General features: G+C 36.6%; 5 protein-coding genes and 2 pseudogenes across 10 annotated transcripts; all 7 read left to right on the top strand.

The window, feature by feature from the left end:
- Nucleotides 1-650, top strand: part of LOC104753005 — a 2,135-nt pseudogene extending 1,485 nt beyond the window's left edge.
- On the top strand, nucleotides 542-2,206 carry LOC104754153 (annotated as a pseudogene).
- LOC104753003 (remorin-like) lies at nucleotides 2,933-4,523 on the top strand. 3 transcript variants are annotated; one of them, XM_010475269.1, is made up of 5 exons: nucleotides 2,933-3,011; nucleotides 3,139-3,248; nucleotides 3,479-3,566; nucleotides 3,815-3,896; nucleotides 4,163-4,523. In XM_010475269.1, the coding sequence occupies exons 2-5, from the start codon at nucleotides 3,173-3,175 to the stop codon at nucleotides 4,364-4,366; spliced, it is 450 nt and encodes a 149-aa protein (XP_010473571.1). In that variant the 5' UTR covers nucleotides 2,933-3,011; nucleotides 3,139-3,172; the 3' UTR covers nucleotides 4,367-4,523. The 3 variants fall into 3 exon arrangements, with proteins under 3 accessions (XP_010473571.1, XP_010473570.1, XP_010473569.1); XM_010475268.1 differs by having other exon boundaries at nucleotides 2,967-3,022; XM_010475267.1 differs by having other exon boundaries at nucleotides 2,997-3,011; nucleotides 3,099-3,248.
- LOC104714685 (ribulose-phosphate 3-epimerase, cytoplasmic isoform) lies at nucleotides 6,457-8,350 on the top strand. Its single transcript, XM_010475266.2, has 7 exons — nucleotides 6,457-6,631; nucleotides 7,187-7,191; nucleotides 7,285-7,347; nucleotides 7,435-7,541; nucleotides 7,637-7,734; nucleotides 7,824-7,916; nucleotides 8,011-8,350. The coding sequence occupies exons 1-7, from the start codon at nucleotides 6,518-6,520 to the stop codon at nucleotides 8,209-8,211; spliced, it is 681 nt and encodes a 226-aa protein (XP_010473568.1). The 5' UTR covers nucleotides 6,457-6,517; the 3' UTR covers nucleotides 8,212-8,350.
- LOC104753001 (ABC transporter I family member 1-like) lies at nucleotides 8,565-9,915 on the top strand. 2 transcript variants are annotated; one of them, XM_019237948.1, is made up of 2 exons: nucleotides 8,565-8,651; nucleotides 9,119-9,915. In XM_019237948.1, the coding sequence occupies exon 2, from the start codon at nucleotides 9,286-9,288 to the stop codon at nucleotides 9,811-9,813; it is 528 nt and encodes a 175-aa protein (XP_019093493.1). In that variant the 5' UTR covers nucleotides 8,565-8,651; nucleotides 9,119-9,285; the 3' UTR covers nucleotides 9,814-9,915. The 2 variants fall into 2 exon arrangements, with proteins under 2 accessions (XP_019093493.1, XP_019093494.1); XM_019237949.1 differs by lacking the exon at nucleotides 8,565-8,651 and adding an exon at nucleotides 8,665-8,791.
- LOC104753000 (tetraspanin-10-like) lies at nucleotides 10,218-12,595 on the top strand. Of its 2 annotated transcripts, none has more exons than XM_010475264.2 (11): nucleotides 10,218-10,537; nucleotides 10,793-10,889; nucleotides 10,985-11,039; nucleotides 11,133-11,188; nucleotides 11,289-11,336; nucleotides 11,421-11,469; nucleotides 11,553-11,636; nucleotides 11,723-11,790; nucleotides 11,893-12,018; nucleotides 12,118-12,193; nucleotides 12,304-12,595. In XM_010475264.2, exons 1-11 carry the CDS (start codon nucleotides 10,516-10,518, stop codon nucleotides 12,367-12,369), a joined length of 747 nt encoding a protein of 248 aa, XP_010473566.1. In that variant the 5' UTR covers nucleotides 10,218-10,515; the 3' UTR covers nucleotides 12,370-12,595. The 2 variants fall into 2 exon arrangements, with proteins under 2 accessions (XP_010473566.1, XP_010473565.1); XM_010475263.2 differs by having other exon boundaries at nucleotides 10,219-10,537; nucleotides 10,777-10,889.
- Nucleotides 12,732-16,073, top strand: LOC104752998 (probable DEAD-box ATP-dependent RNA helicase 48). 2 transcript variants are annotated; one of them, XM_010475262.2, is made up of 10 exons: nucleotides 12,732-13,781; nucleotides 13,872-13,978; nucleotides 14,077-14,132; nucleotides 14,216-14,443; nucleotides 14,537-14,743; nucleotides 14,831-14,917; nucleotides 14,999-15,094; nucleotides 15,177-15,392; nucleotides 15,483-15,665; nucleotides 15,746-16,073. In XM_010475262.2, the coding sequence occupies exons 1-10, from the start codon at nucleotides 12,787-12,789 to the stop codon at nucleotides 15,974-15,976; spliced, it is 2,406 nt and encodes an 801-aa protein (XP_010473564.1). In that variant the 5' UTR covers nucleotides 12,732-12,786; the 3' UTR covers nucleotides 15,977-16,073. The 2 variants fall into 2 exon arrangements, with proteins under 2 accessions (XP_010473564.1, XP_010473563.1); XM_010475261.2 differs by having other exon boundaries at nucleotides 14,074-14,132.

Raw genomic sequence — 16,625 nt, 5'->3', positions numbered from 1 at the left:
GTCTGTCTTCTTTACTAGAAGATATAACAGAGTCTTTTCGACCTCAGGTAAAAGTCTCAAGGAAAGTCTTGTGTCTCTGGAAGAAGACCTCGTGAAGCTTAAAGATGAGCTGCAACATGTAGCACAGTCTATACCCAATATGACTCACCTTGATGTTCCTGTTGGAGGAGAGGATTCATCGGCAGTTAGAAAGGAGGTAGTTAGTTTGGTCATACCTCCCTGACCTGCTACATTGACTTTGGCTTTTTTTTTGCTGTGAAAGGTCTTTCTAAAAACAATTCATAATTTTCTTTCTAGGTTGGTTGTCGACGTGAGTTTAGTTTTCCAATCAAGGATCATCTTCAGCTTGGGAAGGATCTTGATCTCATTGATTTTGACTCTGCTGCAGAGGTATCCTCTTCATAGATACCAAAGCACACTTTATAGGTTGATGGATCACGGTTGACATCTGCTTAGCTATTGGGAATAGCTGTCATCAATAGCCAACTATTCTTCATTACAACATATTGATCATCCTTTTTCTCAGTAAATTATTGCAGAAATGGGAGCAGCTGTAATTTTGTCTCCATATGTGCAATTGAATATTTTCTGTTCAAATTAGTAGAGTTCAGTTAAGTGGGTGAATGATTATCTCCTTCTATAAAGCAATAGATTGATGACCAAATTTTTTCGGTATAAATAATCCGTTCTTAAGACATTCTCATTTCCAGATACCCCACATCAACCATACTGTCAAATTCTTTATGATTTCAATAAAGTAATTGGTGTCGTCGTGAAGATGGAACGTCCCGATGTTGCGATTTCTCTCTATCAGAAGATGTCATTGCGCCGGATTCCATTTAATATCTATAGCTTTTCTATTCTGATGAAATGTTTCTGCAACTGTCACAAGTTGCCGTTTGCTTTGTCTACGTTTGGAAAGATCACCAAACTTGGTTTCCAGCCTGATGTTGTTACGTTTAGCACGCTGCTCCATGGGTTATGTCTCCAAGACAAGATCTCTGAAGCTGTAGTTTTGTTTGATCATATGGTGGAAACTGGATTAACAACACCCAATGTCGTGACCTTCAGCACACTCATGAACGGTCTTTGTATGGAGGGTCGAGTTCTCGAAGCGATGGATCTGCTTTATCGGATGGTTGAAGAAGGTCTTGAACCTAACGAGGTCACTTACGGAACAGTTGTAAATGGAATGTGTAAGATTGGTGACACTGAATCTGCCTTGAATCTGCTTAGGAAGATGGAGCAAACCCACATCAAAGCTAATGCGGTAATCTATACTGCCATCATTGATCGCCTTTGCAAAGACGGACATCATAGCGATGCTCAAAATCTTTTCACTGAAATGCACGAGAAAGACATTTCTCCCGATGTTCTTACCTACAACTATATGATAGATGCTTTTTGTAGTTCTGGTAGATGGAGTGATGCCCTAAGATTGTTGCGTGATATGATTGAAAGGCAAATCAATCCTGATGTTGTAACTTTCAGTGCATTAATCAATGCATCTGTCAAATAAGGGAAGTTCACTAAGGCTGAAGAATTATATGGGGAGATGCTCCGTAGGGATATAATTCCTGATACGGTCACCTATAGTTCAATCATAGATGTGCTTTGCAAGCATAACCGTCTAGATGATGCCAAGCGCATGTTTGATTTGATGGCAACCAAGGGCTGCTCTCCGGACGTAGTCACTTATACTACCCTTATTAATGGCTATTGTAAGGCTAAAAGGGTTGACGATGGAGTGGAGATTTTCTACTTGATGCATCGAAGAGGAATAATTGCTAATACATTTACTTACAGCACTTTGATTCATGGGTTTTGTCAAATGGGTGATCTTAATGGTGCCCTAAACATTTTCGAGGAAATGATTTCTAGTGGGCCTTAGACTGCTACGGTTAGCTCTTGCTCTGAGCACCTGGCCTTCTATCTCTCAATCTTGCTGTGGCTCCTAATGACATCACTTTCCGTGGTATGGTGGCCGCCTTATGTCGTAAGAAGGAACAACGAAAGGCAGTGGCAATGTTGGTGGATCTGCATCAGGGTGTGGTATGTCCTCAACGAAAGGCAGTGGCTTTATTTTCCTTTTTCTACAGAGCTACTGAATTTAGAAGTCAAAAATTAGGATACACATTCCAAATTATCACTCTCTCATTAGTTTTGTGTGTTTGCTTTGCAGGATCATCAGGTGAAGGATGAATGAAAAAAATGGAAGATTCAGTGTCATTTGCTTCTTGCTTGATTGATTTCGATTCTGATGTTCTGCTTACACTTGTTAATTTATTTCATTTGTCGTGTTTGTTTATGTTACTGTTGAAATGAGATATGTTATATGATGGTCAATTTTACAAAAACAAAATTTGTTGGATACGCCTTCTAATCATTTGTTATGTTCAGCTTTATACTTTGTTCTGATCTCTCTATTGAAGATTGCTTCTGTCTTTCTTTAAGACTGCTGATATTGGGAGCCACGCAAAAATAGGGTCGCCTTCTTCTTCTGCTTCCATCCTTCTCGACATCGTCAATTTGTCATCGGAAGAATCTTCAAGTACCGAGAAAGTGAAAAAATGGCGGCAGTCAGAATGATGACGAACATGATTCTACGCGAGTTCATCCATCACCCACTTCTCCTTCACTCTTCATATACCTTGCATATACGTCAAATATTGTCTCAGGATCTTAATCGAATTTGTATACAACGCTTAGATTCTTTTAGACTCAACACTGAAGAACATTACTAATTAAGTCATTAACTCAATACTTGGAGCTTCCTTTAAGTACCTTTTTGTGAATACATTGATTAATCGGATTTTATTTTTTCGTTCACCTACCATAACCCAAACAGTTAATTTGATTTCTTGGAGTGAAAAATTTCGATGATATATATATATACATATTATATTATATATATGTATGTAATGTATTATATTGGGCATGTGCATATATATATATTGATGGGATTCGAGCATAGAACTCCCACACCTAACTCAACTCGAAGACATCAAAAGGTAAGTGAAAGGTAATAATATCTATCTTCTTCTTTTTTAGGCGTTCTTCTAAATTTATGAGTAACTAGTTTTTTTCTTGCTTAATAGTTTTCAATTTTATTAAATCTCTGTAAAAATCTCACAAAAGTACAAAGGAAACAGAGAAGAAGAGAAACCCTAACATGGGACAAGATAAACGAGTCAAGAAAGATTCTCCACTATCTGAACAAAGTGCTATCATTTTGGCTTCAAGTCAAAGTATGTTTGTGTGTAATAAGTATATTTATAAACTGCATTAAGTTTTTTCTTGGTTTTAAGGACAAATTTTGTGAACAAGTAAACATGAGAAGCGTAATGACTTAATTACATCTTGTTCATTAATTTTAACGATTATAATAATGTTCAACGATATGGAGTTGGATTGACATATATATGAATGGATTTTTGCATTAAGATTATAAAGCGTAATCAATTTATATTGTATGTAGATGAAAAACTTGTTGAGATAGAGAAAGACAAGAGACTTGCGTTGATAGATGCTTGGGAAGAGAATGAGAAGGCAAAAGCTCAAACCAAGTAAGAATTTACCAATTATTACCAGTATATATAATCCGTAGTAATTATTGAGGTTAGAACCATTAAGATCAAAGTTTGTTTTGCATTCAAAATTTCAAATTATACACAGATTTCGCATGTTATACGCGAGACTACCATTTTTGAAATTTACATCACTGTAATCTATATAATTCGAAATTTGTTTGTGGTTTTCACGTTAACTATTATTTACATTTTTTTCTTGGAATAAATATCAAATGACGGAACAGGGCTTACAAAGAACTTTGCTCAATTGAAGCATGGGAGAACAACATGAAGACAGCTCTAGAGTTAGATTTGAAGAAAATGGAGGTACATATAGGAGAACTTTAACCATATATTGATCAATATCTAAACTTTAGAAAACATGGTTAGTTAAGTAAGGTATTTCATATCATATAATATATTCTCCTCTACTCTAACCAAAACTTATTCAATTGTAAATAATTAAACGTAACACCAAACCCTTAATTACAGCAACTACACCTTGTCACGGTGTCACGTCTACACACTAAATACACCAACGGTAACTATGAAGTGTTTATTTAATTTTATCTACAAATATATATTTTTATCAGGAGAATTTAGAAGTGGAGAAAGCTGAATACTCAAAAAAATTCAAGAAAAAGATACCAGAAATTGAGAAGATTGCAGAAGCAAAAAGAGAAAAAATAGAGAAACAAAAGGAGCAAGAATCTATCAAAGTGGAAAAAATGAGCGAGAAGCTAATCGCAACTCCAAGTGCCTATCCACCCAATTCCAAAACCTGTGGATGTTTCTAACACTTTTCTTCTTAATGTAATTGAAAATAACAAAAAATGAAAATGTATATATCTAAAACGAATAATGTAAAATATATATATGTATATATATATATGTGTTTTAAATGTGTGAATAACTTTCAAGGGATAATGTCACGAAAACCCACTTTCGTGTTGAGTTGTGATACCAAAACTCACTTTCCTTCCTTCTTATACTTTTACAAGTTTTTTGTAAGGATACACACATTTTGGACGATTTTGCCCCTCTCCTCTTTCTCTCATTCTTTTCTCTCTTTTTCTCTTCTTTTTTGTTGTTAACACTTTAACAAAGTAAAATATATTTATTTGTTATCATATAACAAATTTTCTATTTATTTATATAAAATATGTTATGATTATATATTTTCTACATTTTAATATACATATTGCTATATTTTTTATGAATTTTTAGATTATACAGTATCCATCAGTCGTTGAACATTTGTTCAATTATAAGTGGATAATCAATTGCAGTATTGTTAATAGATAGTTACTTGTGTTTATTCATACAAAATATACATACATAAATTTGGTTAGATCTTTATCCATAGCATATTATCCATAACACAACATAGACCAAATAAGTACAAAACCCTTTAATTCTAAATTTTAAATCCTAGAACATAAACCCTTGAACCTAAAACCAAAACTATTCACTTTAAAAAAAAAAAAAAAAAGTTTAGTGGATAGAAAAACTATGGATAGGTCTCCATGGATTTACAAAGCATATCTAGACATTAAGCTGAAGAATAGCAGTTGAATGGTGGCTATGGATGTGATCATGTGGATATTTTTTTGTGGATACCAATGTAGACAGACCAAAGAATCATCATACAACATCCACACAATTAAATCCATAGACACCATGAGCTCCTTGCTTCATATTTTGTGTTGGTCCAGAAACATATACACTCATAAGTGGTTAATAAACAAAATAAAAATTAACAACATTGATTTATTTAGAACATTGAATATCAATCATGTGGATTAGTAGTTATGGATACTTATCTTATAATATCTTGCTCATTCTTTACATGAGCAGAAATTTGTCCAAGATAAATTAGCCACATAGATTTCTTTTAGCTAAATGTTTTTGTACTATTTTTCAGCTAGAAGTAGGTATATTAGAACTTAGAAGTGTCACTAGAAGCATACTACACAATAAACATGGTCATTATTAATCTCAAAGCCTATCCACCAAATTCTGACCACGTGGACAAGCAATCCAGATGAAATTTATTGACAAGTTTGTTGCATGTTCAAACATCACCATAGTTTAGGGTTTAGACTTTAGATGGTATATAGATTCAATGTCTATGTTTTGAGTTCAAGTTGTATTGTCTAAGGTTCAAGGTGTAGGATTTAGGGGTTAAGGTTAAAAGTTTAGGTTTAGGTATGTGGATGATGTGTCTATATTTTTAATTCATGGTTTAGGATTTAGGGTTCAAGGTGTATGGTTTAGGGTTTAGGATTTAAGATTTAGGGTATAAGGTTTACGTTTTTGGGCTTATATGGATTTAGTGTCTATGTGGTGTTAGGATTTAATATTTAGGGTATAAGGTTAACTTTTTTTTGTTTGTCAACAACTAAAGTTACTAAACTTAAAATTTAGTATGTTTATCACCAACTAAAGTTACTAAACTTAAAATTTAGTAATGAAAATGAAAAATAAATGTTAAAGAAAAAAATATTAGAAAAGAAAGAGAAAAGTTAGAGAGAGAGATGAGAAGGAAAAAAAAAAAATAGAAAGAGAATGTTAGTTTAGTTAGAGGGTGTAAATTATAATTTGATATAAGAAAAGTATAAGGATAGTAGAAAGTGGGTGTAAGTATCAATACTTTAGGAGAAAGTGGGTGTGAGTGTCATTTTCTCAACTTTCAAAGCATCAATGTAAATCATTTAGAAGTGAATTTCGTTCGTACAAAGCTAAGTGGTTATGTCGTTGCCTTAGTGTTTTGATGCCACGTGAACAGGTTTGGTGGAATCAAACTGGGTCGGTTCGGGTCGAGATTCGGGTTAACGGGTTGACCCAACTGCCCAAATATTTTCTTATTTTCTTCTCTTCTCTCAGTGCTCTTCACCTAACGCAGATTCTTCTTCTCTACCATAGCCGTCGTTAAAATCACGGGGAAGATGGTGTCGCCGAAGATCGCTCCGTCGATGTTGTCATCGGATTTTGCTAATCTTGCGGCGGAGGCTAAGCGGATGGTCGATTTGGGCGCCAATTGGCTTCACATGGACATTATGGTAAACCACCTTTATTGCTTCCTTTGCTTATTCGAATCTGAATTTTTTTGATTTTACTCAATAAATTTACTTAATTGGTGATTTAAAAGTCTTCAACTTTGATATTATAAAGTTCCAAGAATTATGATTTGATTCTCAATCACTACTATGCTTCATATTATTGTCTCTACACACGGATCTCGAGTTAATTTCTATATTATGTTATTGGAAACACACTAGATGATGATGTGGTCAACTTCATCTGTTGCTGAATTTTGTGGAATTCTGATCTGAAACTTGTATCTCTGCTGTGCTGCTCTTAGTATGAAACAACCAAGAAGCTGAGTTTTGTTATTGTTCTGGACTTATTTGCTACCTTTGCTTGTTTCATAGTATTGTGCCTTTGCTTTTTTCACACTTTGAGTTAATGTTACGAATATGTTATTTGGAAACACACTAGTTGATGATGTGGTCAACTTCATCTGTTGCTGAATTTTGTGGAATTCTTATCTGAAACTTGTACATCCTTTGCTTGTTTCATACTAATATTATTATACCCTGTTATTTCATTTGCAGGACGGGTAAATTTTAGCTGTGTTTGTTTTATTTCTAGTATGGATTATGGCTTATGAGTATCTATCTGGCCGCTATAATTCTGTGTTACTCGGGAGCAGGCATTTTGTTCCGAATTTAACGATTGGTGCTCCTGTCATCGAGAGTTTGAGAAAGCACACAGAGTAAGTCACTACATCCCTTTTGGATTTAAAAAATATCTGACATGTTGTTCAAGTGAGAACTGATGTCCCTGAAAACTTTTATCACAGTGCTTATCTTGATTGCCACTTGATGGTGACGAACCCCATGGATTACGTGGAACAGATGGGTAAAGCTGGGGCTTCTGGTTTTACATTCCACATTGAAGTGGCCCAAGGTAATAATAATACTATAGGTAGCTGTGTCCCGCACCATCCTTTGATTTTGTCTTTATCTTTATGATCTCGACTTGTGTTATTTGTTTATTTTCAGAGAATTGGCAAGAACTTGTGAGGAAGATTAAGTCTGCTGGGATGAGACCAGGTGTGGCTCTAAAGCCTGGAACACCTGTTGAACAAGTCTATCCTCTGGTATGAAGAATTTTATTCTTCTGTTTTGCATATACCTACCTGTTCCAGAGTGCGATCCGGTTTATCATGGCTTGAGCTATGTATGACAGGTTGAAGGAGCAACTCCGGTTGAAATGGTTCTTGTGATGACTGTGGAGCCTGGATTTGGAGGCCAGAAGTTCATGCCCACCATGATGGACAAGGTTAAAAAAATGGTTCAACTCTGGAGATGTGAATGCCATTTGCTAATGGAAAAAATCCCATGGTAAGCTAAGTTTGATATTATTCTTGGTTTAGGTCCAGACATTGAGGCAGAAGTACCCAACACTTGATATTGAAGTAGATGGCGGCTTAGGCCCTTCGACAATTGACGCAGCGGCTGCAGCAGGGGCCAACTGTATCGTTGCAGGAAGTTCAGTGTTCGGAGCTCCACAGCCTGGGGACGTCATAACCCTTCTGCGGGAAAGTGTTGAGAAAGCCTCCTCACCGACCACTTAAATGGAGTGCCTGTTTCTAAAATGTTTATTTCGTGAATCTTGATGATGTAGTCTTGGTTCCAAGACCTGTTTGTAGCAAATCATTTGAGTTATTAATAATAATACCCTCACTGCCTTATACAAAATCTTTTTCTAGTTTATTTTCTCTTAAGATTTGTAACCACTAGCCATCACACTTCACCATCTTGATCGTGCAGTGAGAAGCAGAAGCAGTTGAACCGTTATGATTTTAGAAAGAAAAAAATGTAGAGACTAAACCGGGTTGGACCGGTTCAATTAGATTGATCCTGTGATTGAGCCAATAAATTTATCGGTTTAATTATAAAAGTCACGGTCGGTTATCAGAAGGAAGAACCCTAAACCAAAGAGAATCGTTTCCCTTCTGCAAAAATCACATCTTCTTCTTCTTCAATAACACTCTCCTGGTTCGATTTTTTTCAGGTATGTAGTTCAGTTTGTGAATCTGGGTTTTATCCTCTTGTTGTATTCGAGCTTCTGAGATCATTGGTATTATGGAACCCTTCTAAATCGAATCGCGTTGTTTTTACAATCAGCTCTCTCAACTTATTTAGATCCACCAGGTCTCTCTCGTTTTACTAATTATATTGTAAAATCTATGGAATGGTCTCTACCTTTATAGGATCTGCAACTCAAGTTTTGATCTTAGAATCGGATTCATGTGGTGATCTTACAAAAAAAATTGTGTTTTTCATAACCGATGTATAGTAAATGTTATGTGATGATCATCAGTCCTGTTTCTGAACTTAAGCTACACTATTCGTAAAGCTTTTGTTTATAGATTTGCTCACTCTTAATGGCTGCTCTGTTTCTGAACTAATTCTACACAATTCGTTAGCCTTTTTGTTCATAGGTTTACTCATCTGCTCTTATGGCTATGTTTTCTTCAGATACAATGTCTATAAGGAGGCCTCAAATCCCTCGGCTTCTTCTTCAAAACGTCTCTTGTATGAGAAACGCGTAGCAGATTCTAAGACATGTGAACGTATCTCTTCATGACGGTGGTGCACTTGTCTTAACTGGAACCAACGGATCCGGTAAATCAACGTTCTTGAGAATGTTAGCTGGATTCTCAAAACCATCTGCTGGAGAAATCCTTTGGAACGGTCACGACATAGCTCAATCGGGAATCTTCCAACAGTACAAACTCCAACTCAACTGGATCTCATTGAAAGACGCCATCAAAGAGAGATTCACAGTACTAGACAATGTCCAATGGTTTGAACTTCTCGAGAATAAAATCGGCAAAGCTCAACCGGCATTGGAGCTAATGGGTTTAGGAAGGTTGGTGAAAGAGAAGTCGAGAATGTTGTCAATGGGTCAGAGGAAAAGGTTGCAACTTGCTAGGCTCCTCGCTATAGACAGACCGATTTGGCTTTTGGACGAACCATCAGTTGCTTTGGATGATGAAGGAGTTAGATTGCTTGAGTATATCATTGCAGAGCATAGGAAAAAGGGAGGGATTGTTATTGTTGCTACTCATCTTCCTATTGACATTGAAGATGCTATGATCTTGAGGCTTCCTCCTAGGTTTCCAAGAAAGATCACTTTGATTGATATGCTTGATCGTGCAGACATTTCTTAGTAGAAGAATCAAAGGGTGTTTTATTTTTAAACTTTGTGTAATGCACAATATGAGTATTCCTCAAGCATTTTTGGTAAATTTAAAGTCAAAATTTCATGTAATGTTTTTATAAACTAATCCTAAAATTAAATAACCTAACTATAATTTTTTGGAAGACAAATAAATATTTGGTTTCTGGTCAAACAGACAAATGCATCTATGCTCTACAAAAAAAGGTTATACGCATGCTAATTTCAAAATTGCAACAGGTTAAAGAACCAATAGTATAACTTTATGAAAAGACTGAAACACCAAATCGCATCGCTCTTAGGATTTGGCACGAGTCAAACGTATACGTTTGTACATTGACCTCTCTCGCTTATTTGTTGTTCTTATTCCTATGTCGTGTCGTGTCTGTTCTTAAACCCCATCCATCGATAACTGAAACTAAGCATGAGCTGTTTTTTTCTTATACTGACGAAAGTACCCTCAAGTCATTTTCGTTCTTCAGTTCTTCTTCTTCTTCTTCTTTTTGATTAGAAGACCCCATGAGAAGTTTAAATTCTCCTCACTGACCCATTTGTTTTCTCTTTCAATCTTAAGCAGAGAACCCTGAACCAAAGTTTTCATCTTTCTCTTTCAATTTGTGTCTTTTTGGAGGGGTATTTTCATAAGCAAGAATCTTGAAAACATGGGTATGGGCACAAGCACTTTCGTTATCAGATGGGTCAATCTTCTTACAATGGTGAGCTTAAATCTCTTTCTTCTTGCTCTTCACTTAATTATGATCGTCCTTTTGGTTCTGTTCAATGGATTTGGTTTCTCGAATTAGATTCAGGATTTGGTTATGGCTCTGTCTAGTGAAGATTCTTAGTGAAATTATACTGATTGAGATATGAAAATGTGAAAGCTAAGACCTTTTAATGTTGCCGTCTCTGTAACTTTATATAGTAATTTCTGTGTGTATTACATCTTCTGGTGAAGCTATTGGCTGTGGCAGTGATAATATTTGGGGTGTGGATGAGTACACATAATGATGGATGCAGAAGGTCACTTACATTTCCAGTCATAGCTCTTGGTGGTTTCATCTTCTTGATGTGAGTTTACACCACTTTCAAAGTTGACTCCACACAAGAATGGTTCTTTGCTTATTGTTTATGAATTGTCTATGATCTGATGGGTATTTTTCCAGATCCATAATCGGGTTTCTTGGCGCGTGCAAGAGAAGTGTAGCGCTTCTTTGGATTGTATCCTTCACTTACCATGTTCTGTTTTCTGTTTCTTTTGGTGGAAAACTTTGATTTGTATCTTCCTTGACATGGATGATTCCTCCTTTATAGTATCTTGTTGTGCTCTTGATCGTTTTGATCGCCATTCTTGTCTTTACCGTATTAGCGTAAGTCTCATTGTCCTAAAGGTTATTCAAGAAAGCTCAGATCATTGAAGATCTCTTTGAAAAATTCTCATTCATTGTTCTCATTTGTGGGGTTTTACAGGTTCATTGTAACAAACAATGGGTCCGGGCATATTAACCCTGGTTTAAGGTAAGTGTACACTCTATTCCTCTATGGTCACATTACCTATTCCAATTTATAAAAATCTTAAAAATCTTTCTGTCTCTAAATTAGGTACAAGGAGTATAAGCTAAATGATTACAGCTCATGGTTTCTGAAACAGGTATACATACATTGTGGCAAGAAAGTATCATTCAAACAAGAATGTTTACTTCTTTTTCCGTCTAACTCTAGTCGATGTTTCAGCTTAACAATACCAATAACTGGAAAAGACTAAAGAGTTGTCTTGTTAAATCAGAGCAATGTAGGAAGCTTTCCAAGAGATATAAGGTCTAGTACCTTTCCACCAACAAAATGCCTTATATTACTGACCCGGATAATCTTTAAAATGTTCTAGATTTTTGTTGTTGTTTCAGACTATCAAACAATTCAAATCCGCAGAATTGACCCCGATAGAAGCTGGCTGTTGTCGACCACCATCTGAGTATATATATATGCCCCTTCTTGTTATTTTGTTGATGCTTTATTTATGTTGAATTCACTGCAATATATTTAACTTGTCTCAATGTTTCATTCTATTGCAAAGGTGTGGTTACCCTGCGGTGAATGCTTCCTACTATGACTTGAGCTTTCATTCGATAAGTTCTAACAAAGATTGTAAGCTTTACAAGAATTTGAGGACCATCAAGTGCTACAATTGTGATTCTTGCAAGTAGAGCTATCAACTTTTACCCCCCTTAAAAGCTCTTTTGTTACAATTGTGTCATTCATTTTCATATGAGACTAATAATTATTCTTCTAATAACCGCAGAGCTGGAGTAGCTCAGTACATGAAAACCGAGTGGCGACTTGTGGCGATCTTCAATGTTGTTCTGTTTGTTGTCTTGGTAAGATCTTTATTAACAGATACAGAAACACTTTTGTAAATCTTAGAACTGTTCTTATGAGAACTGAAACTATTTGTCTTTCTTTGTTTGATTGAAACACACAACAACAGTCAATGGTTTACTTTGTGGGATGCTGCGCTAGAAGGAATGCTGCTAGTTACCGATCCAAACCTTAGAAAATCGAAGCCCGGCCAAGGTTAAAAACATTCTTCACCGGATTCATTCTCCCCAAGTTGCAGTTCTTATGTTGGTGTATGCTTCCAAGAGAGACACAAGAGCAACAACAACTTCTCTCTCAATCTTTTTTACTCTGTAATCCACATGAGTTGTAGAAACAGAAGAAATTATTCAAAACAGAGCAAATGTGATGAGAATTTTACACCACCATACAACAAACTTCATTTCATCAAACAGACATAACTAAGAAAACCATGCCGGAGTTAAAATTTGGTTTAATAACCGGTTTCAATTCAAAACCGAGATTTTGTAAACATCAGACCGGATATATCCATCTTTCGATTACTGCCTTAAACCCTAAAACCTCAGGGGGAAAATATAATTCTCATTTCGTCTGCAAAAAGAGTCATCGGAAAATGTACTCGTTAATTCTCCGGGAACGTTCTGGATCCTTGACAGGTTCCTTATGGAACCGAATCGTCACCCGAAACATGGGTGGTGGTCCGAGAACCTTCCCTGGAGGACTCAACAAGTGGCAATGGAAACGAATGCACGAGAAGAAAGCTAGAGAGAAAGAGAACAAGCTCTTGGATCAAGAGAAGCAGCTTTACGAAGCTCGGATTCGGACCGAGATCCGAGCTAAAATGTGGGGTAATCAAGATTCCGGCGAGAAAACGGCGAAATCGAAGCAGAGTCACGGACCGATGAGTCCGAAAGAGCATATCAAAACCTTGGCTGATCGGTTTATAAAAGCTGGAGCAGAGGATTTGTGGAACGAAGATGATGGGCCGATTAAGAAATCGGAAGAAGAAGGGTCGTCGAGATTGTCTCGTAGGGATAATGGAGGAACAGGTTCGAATTCGATTGATTCTAATTTTAATTCGCCAATTGATGTGAGGAAGTTTGTTTCAATGGGTAGTAATAGTAGTAGGAGAGGCTTTTCGAGTACGAGTAGAGGTAGGTTTAAGAGAAATGAGAGTTCTTGTGATGAAGGAGATGACTTTGATGCTAAAAAGTTAGATACTTTGAGTCCTTTTTCTCCTAAATTTGCGGGTACTAAGGAGAAAGTGAAGAGCTCGCGGAGTGTTGAAGGAGTTATAAGGAACAAAGGTTTGTTTGGTCGGAGAAAGTTTAGGAAGAATGATAGTTCAACTGAAGAGGATTCTGATGAAGAAGGTGAAGAGGGAAAGATGATAGGTTGGATGGATTTGAGGAAGACAGGAAGCAGTGCGTCGTTAGGAAACCACGATGTCAAACTGACGAAAAGAGTGAACCGTAATGTCACGGACGAAGAGCTGTATCCTCCGTTAGATATTAATACAGTCAGAGAAGATCTCAGTAAAAGAAGATCTGTGGATAATGTAATGGAGGAGAACCGAGAGCCTCATGACTCGATTTACAGTGGGAAAAGGTATTTTAAACCCCTTGTCTAATAAGGCTTTTGAATTTGTTCAAGTTTGGATTTTGATGAGTTTTTACTTCTTCTGTATATTGGTTGCAGATTTGATGAGTCTAGTATATCTCCTTTGACTTTAAAGGCGCTTTCTGCCTCTGGCATTTTTAATATGACTAGAGTTCAATATGCCACTCTCTCTGAGTGCCTCGATGGTATGTATCCTTCTAGTTGGTTTCTTTTCCCTGTTCTTTTCTGATTGCTGTGATGTGCTTTGGCATTTGACAAAGGAGTATCCTTTATGTTAAAGCAGGTAAAGATGCGTTAGTCAAAGCCAAAACCGGGACGGGAAAAAGCATGGCCTTTTTGGTATTTTACAATCCCTTACTCCAATATCACTGGCCTTAGCTCTTGTTGTTTCTTTAGATAACGCTGTTAAAATTGAAAAACAGCTTCCTGCAATTGAAACAGTTCTGAAAGCGATGAACAACGGTAAAAGTGTTCACAAAGTTCCTCCGATATTTGCTCTTATCCTCTGTCCCACAAGAGAACTTGCGAGCCAGATTGCTGCAGAGGGCAAGGCTCTTCTCAAATACCACGACGGTATCGGTGTTCAGACTCTAACTGGAGGTACCCGCTTCAAACTTGATCAGCAACGACTAGAATCCGAGCCATGCCAGGTTTGACCAACCGTTGTTCTTTGTGTTACTGGAATTGCTTACAATTTCAGTTGTTGTGTTAAAACCTTCTTTTCTTTCCACACTTTATTACAGATACTAATTGCAACTCCGGGAAGACTCTTGGATCATATAGAGAATAAGTCTGGCTTAACATCACGTTTGATGGCTCTTAAATTGTTTATAGTTGACGAGGCTGATCTTTTGCTAGACTTAGGATTTAGGAGAGATGTCGAAAAAATCATAGATTGTTTGCCTCGTCAAAGACAATCTCTTCTCTTTTCTGCAACCATCCCAAAAGAGGTACAGTTGCTATATATCTTCACTTCTTTTTTTACCTTTATGACAAAATCCATTGCGAGAACATGGCTTACAGTTAATTTAAATCAGGTCCGTCGAGTCTCGCAGCTTGTTTTGAAAAGGGATCACTCTTATATAGACACAATCGGTCTTGGTTGTGTAGAAACTCATGATAAGGTTAAAAACTTAAGCTCTTCTTTTTGTCTCAAAAGCTTGTTACTTGAATCTGGTTAGTGAATTTTCTTGCTTTGGTTTCAGGTGAAGCAATCTGTTATTGTTGCTCCACACGAATCTCATTTCCACTTAGTACCTCATCTACTAAAAGAACACATCAGCTACACGTCTGATTATAAGGTAAAACAAACCTTGTGGTGAATATATAAGCGTTTTTCATCTCTCTTTTATCTTTATAATTCTCGTAACTACCCAATTTCAGATAATAGTCTTCTGCTCAACTGGTATGGTAACATCACTGATGTACACTCTGCTCCGGGAAATGAAATTGAACGTTAGGGAGATTCATGCTAGAAAAGCTCAGCTCCATAGAACACGTGTATCAGACGAGTTCAAGGAATCGAATAGACTGATCCTTGTCACATCTGATGTATCTGCTCGTGGAATGAACTATCCTGATGTTACTTTGGTTATACAGGTAAAGCACAAAAAGCAAACATTTTTCATGCCAAGGACAACCCTTTTATAAATATTTGACGGATTGGACTTGGTATTATGTTGTTGATAGGTCGGTATACCAAGTGATAGAGAACAATATATACATCGGCTTGGTAGAACCGGAAGAGAAGGCAAAGGAGGCGAAGGTTTGCTTTTGATTGCGCCATGGGAGAGATATTTTCTTGATGAGCTCAGAGATTTGCCTCTTGAACGGATTCCGGTTCCGGATCTTGATTCAAGAGTTAAACATCAGGTGTGTGTGAAATTTAGTGTAATATACCCATAACCAAAGTTTTTGGTTTTTATTGCCAACTGACATTGTTTTGTGACCAGGTTGATCAGTCAATGGCCAAGATTGATACAAGTATTAAAGAAGCAGCGTACCATGCTTGGCTCGGTTATTACAACTCGGTTCGAGAAACTGGTAGAGACAAAACCACGCTAGCCGAGTTAGCTAACCGGTTTTGCCATTCTATCGGTTTAGAGAAACCTCCTGCTTTGTTTCGAAGAACCGCGGTTAAGATGGGTCTCAAAGGTATTACTGGTATTCCAATCCGAAAATAAACTGACCCGGGTTGGTAATTTAGATGTATCCTCGTGAAAAGAGAAATGTATCAACACATTTATGATCAAGTAATGTTAGTTTCAAGAGTTAAATCAACATCATATTTAAATAATTTTGTTATTTGTTGAGCTAAACTTACTAATCAATATTGTCAAAAAAAAAATCAAAAAATCATTAATCTATATCATGAGAGATGTCAAAGCAACGAAGGATTTTTGAGTTACCAAACCTCTCTGGGAGAGAGGCAGTGAATAAACATCTCCATCGTCATTATATATTGTTGTAGTGTCGTATTCTTCTCCATTCATAGGCAAAGAGATGTCATAATCTTTTTTCATCGTAGCTTTTTGGTTTCCTTAGAGATGATATTTTTTGTTTTTTTGTTTTTTTGTTTTTTTTTTAGAGATGATATCTTGACCTTTCTTGTTTTCCAAGCCAGCTAGCCATGATGCTCTGTTGTGGACCTTGTGGTTAGCATACTTTTTGCGGAGCTTCAACTCCCATATCCACCAGACAAGACTTAAGGCAATGAGTTGATAATTCTTCAACTTAATTAATAAACAAACACATCGTAATGGATGATGGATCGAACAGCTCTCTTATGGGCCTTTCGTAGCAGCACCTTAAGAAGGATTAGCTAATCACGTG

The sequence above is a fragment of the Camelina sativa genome, chromosome 16, assembly GCF_000633955.1.
Source record: "Camelina sativa cultivar DH55 chromosome 16, Cs, whole genome shotgun sequence".
Lineage (NCBI taxonomy): Eukaryota > Viridiplantae > Streptophyta > Magnoliopsida > Brassicales > Brassicaceae > Camelina > Camelina sativa.
This window is presented reverse-complemented; position numbering and strand designations above follow the sequence as displayed.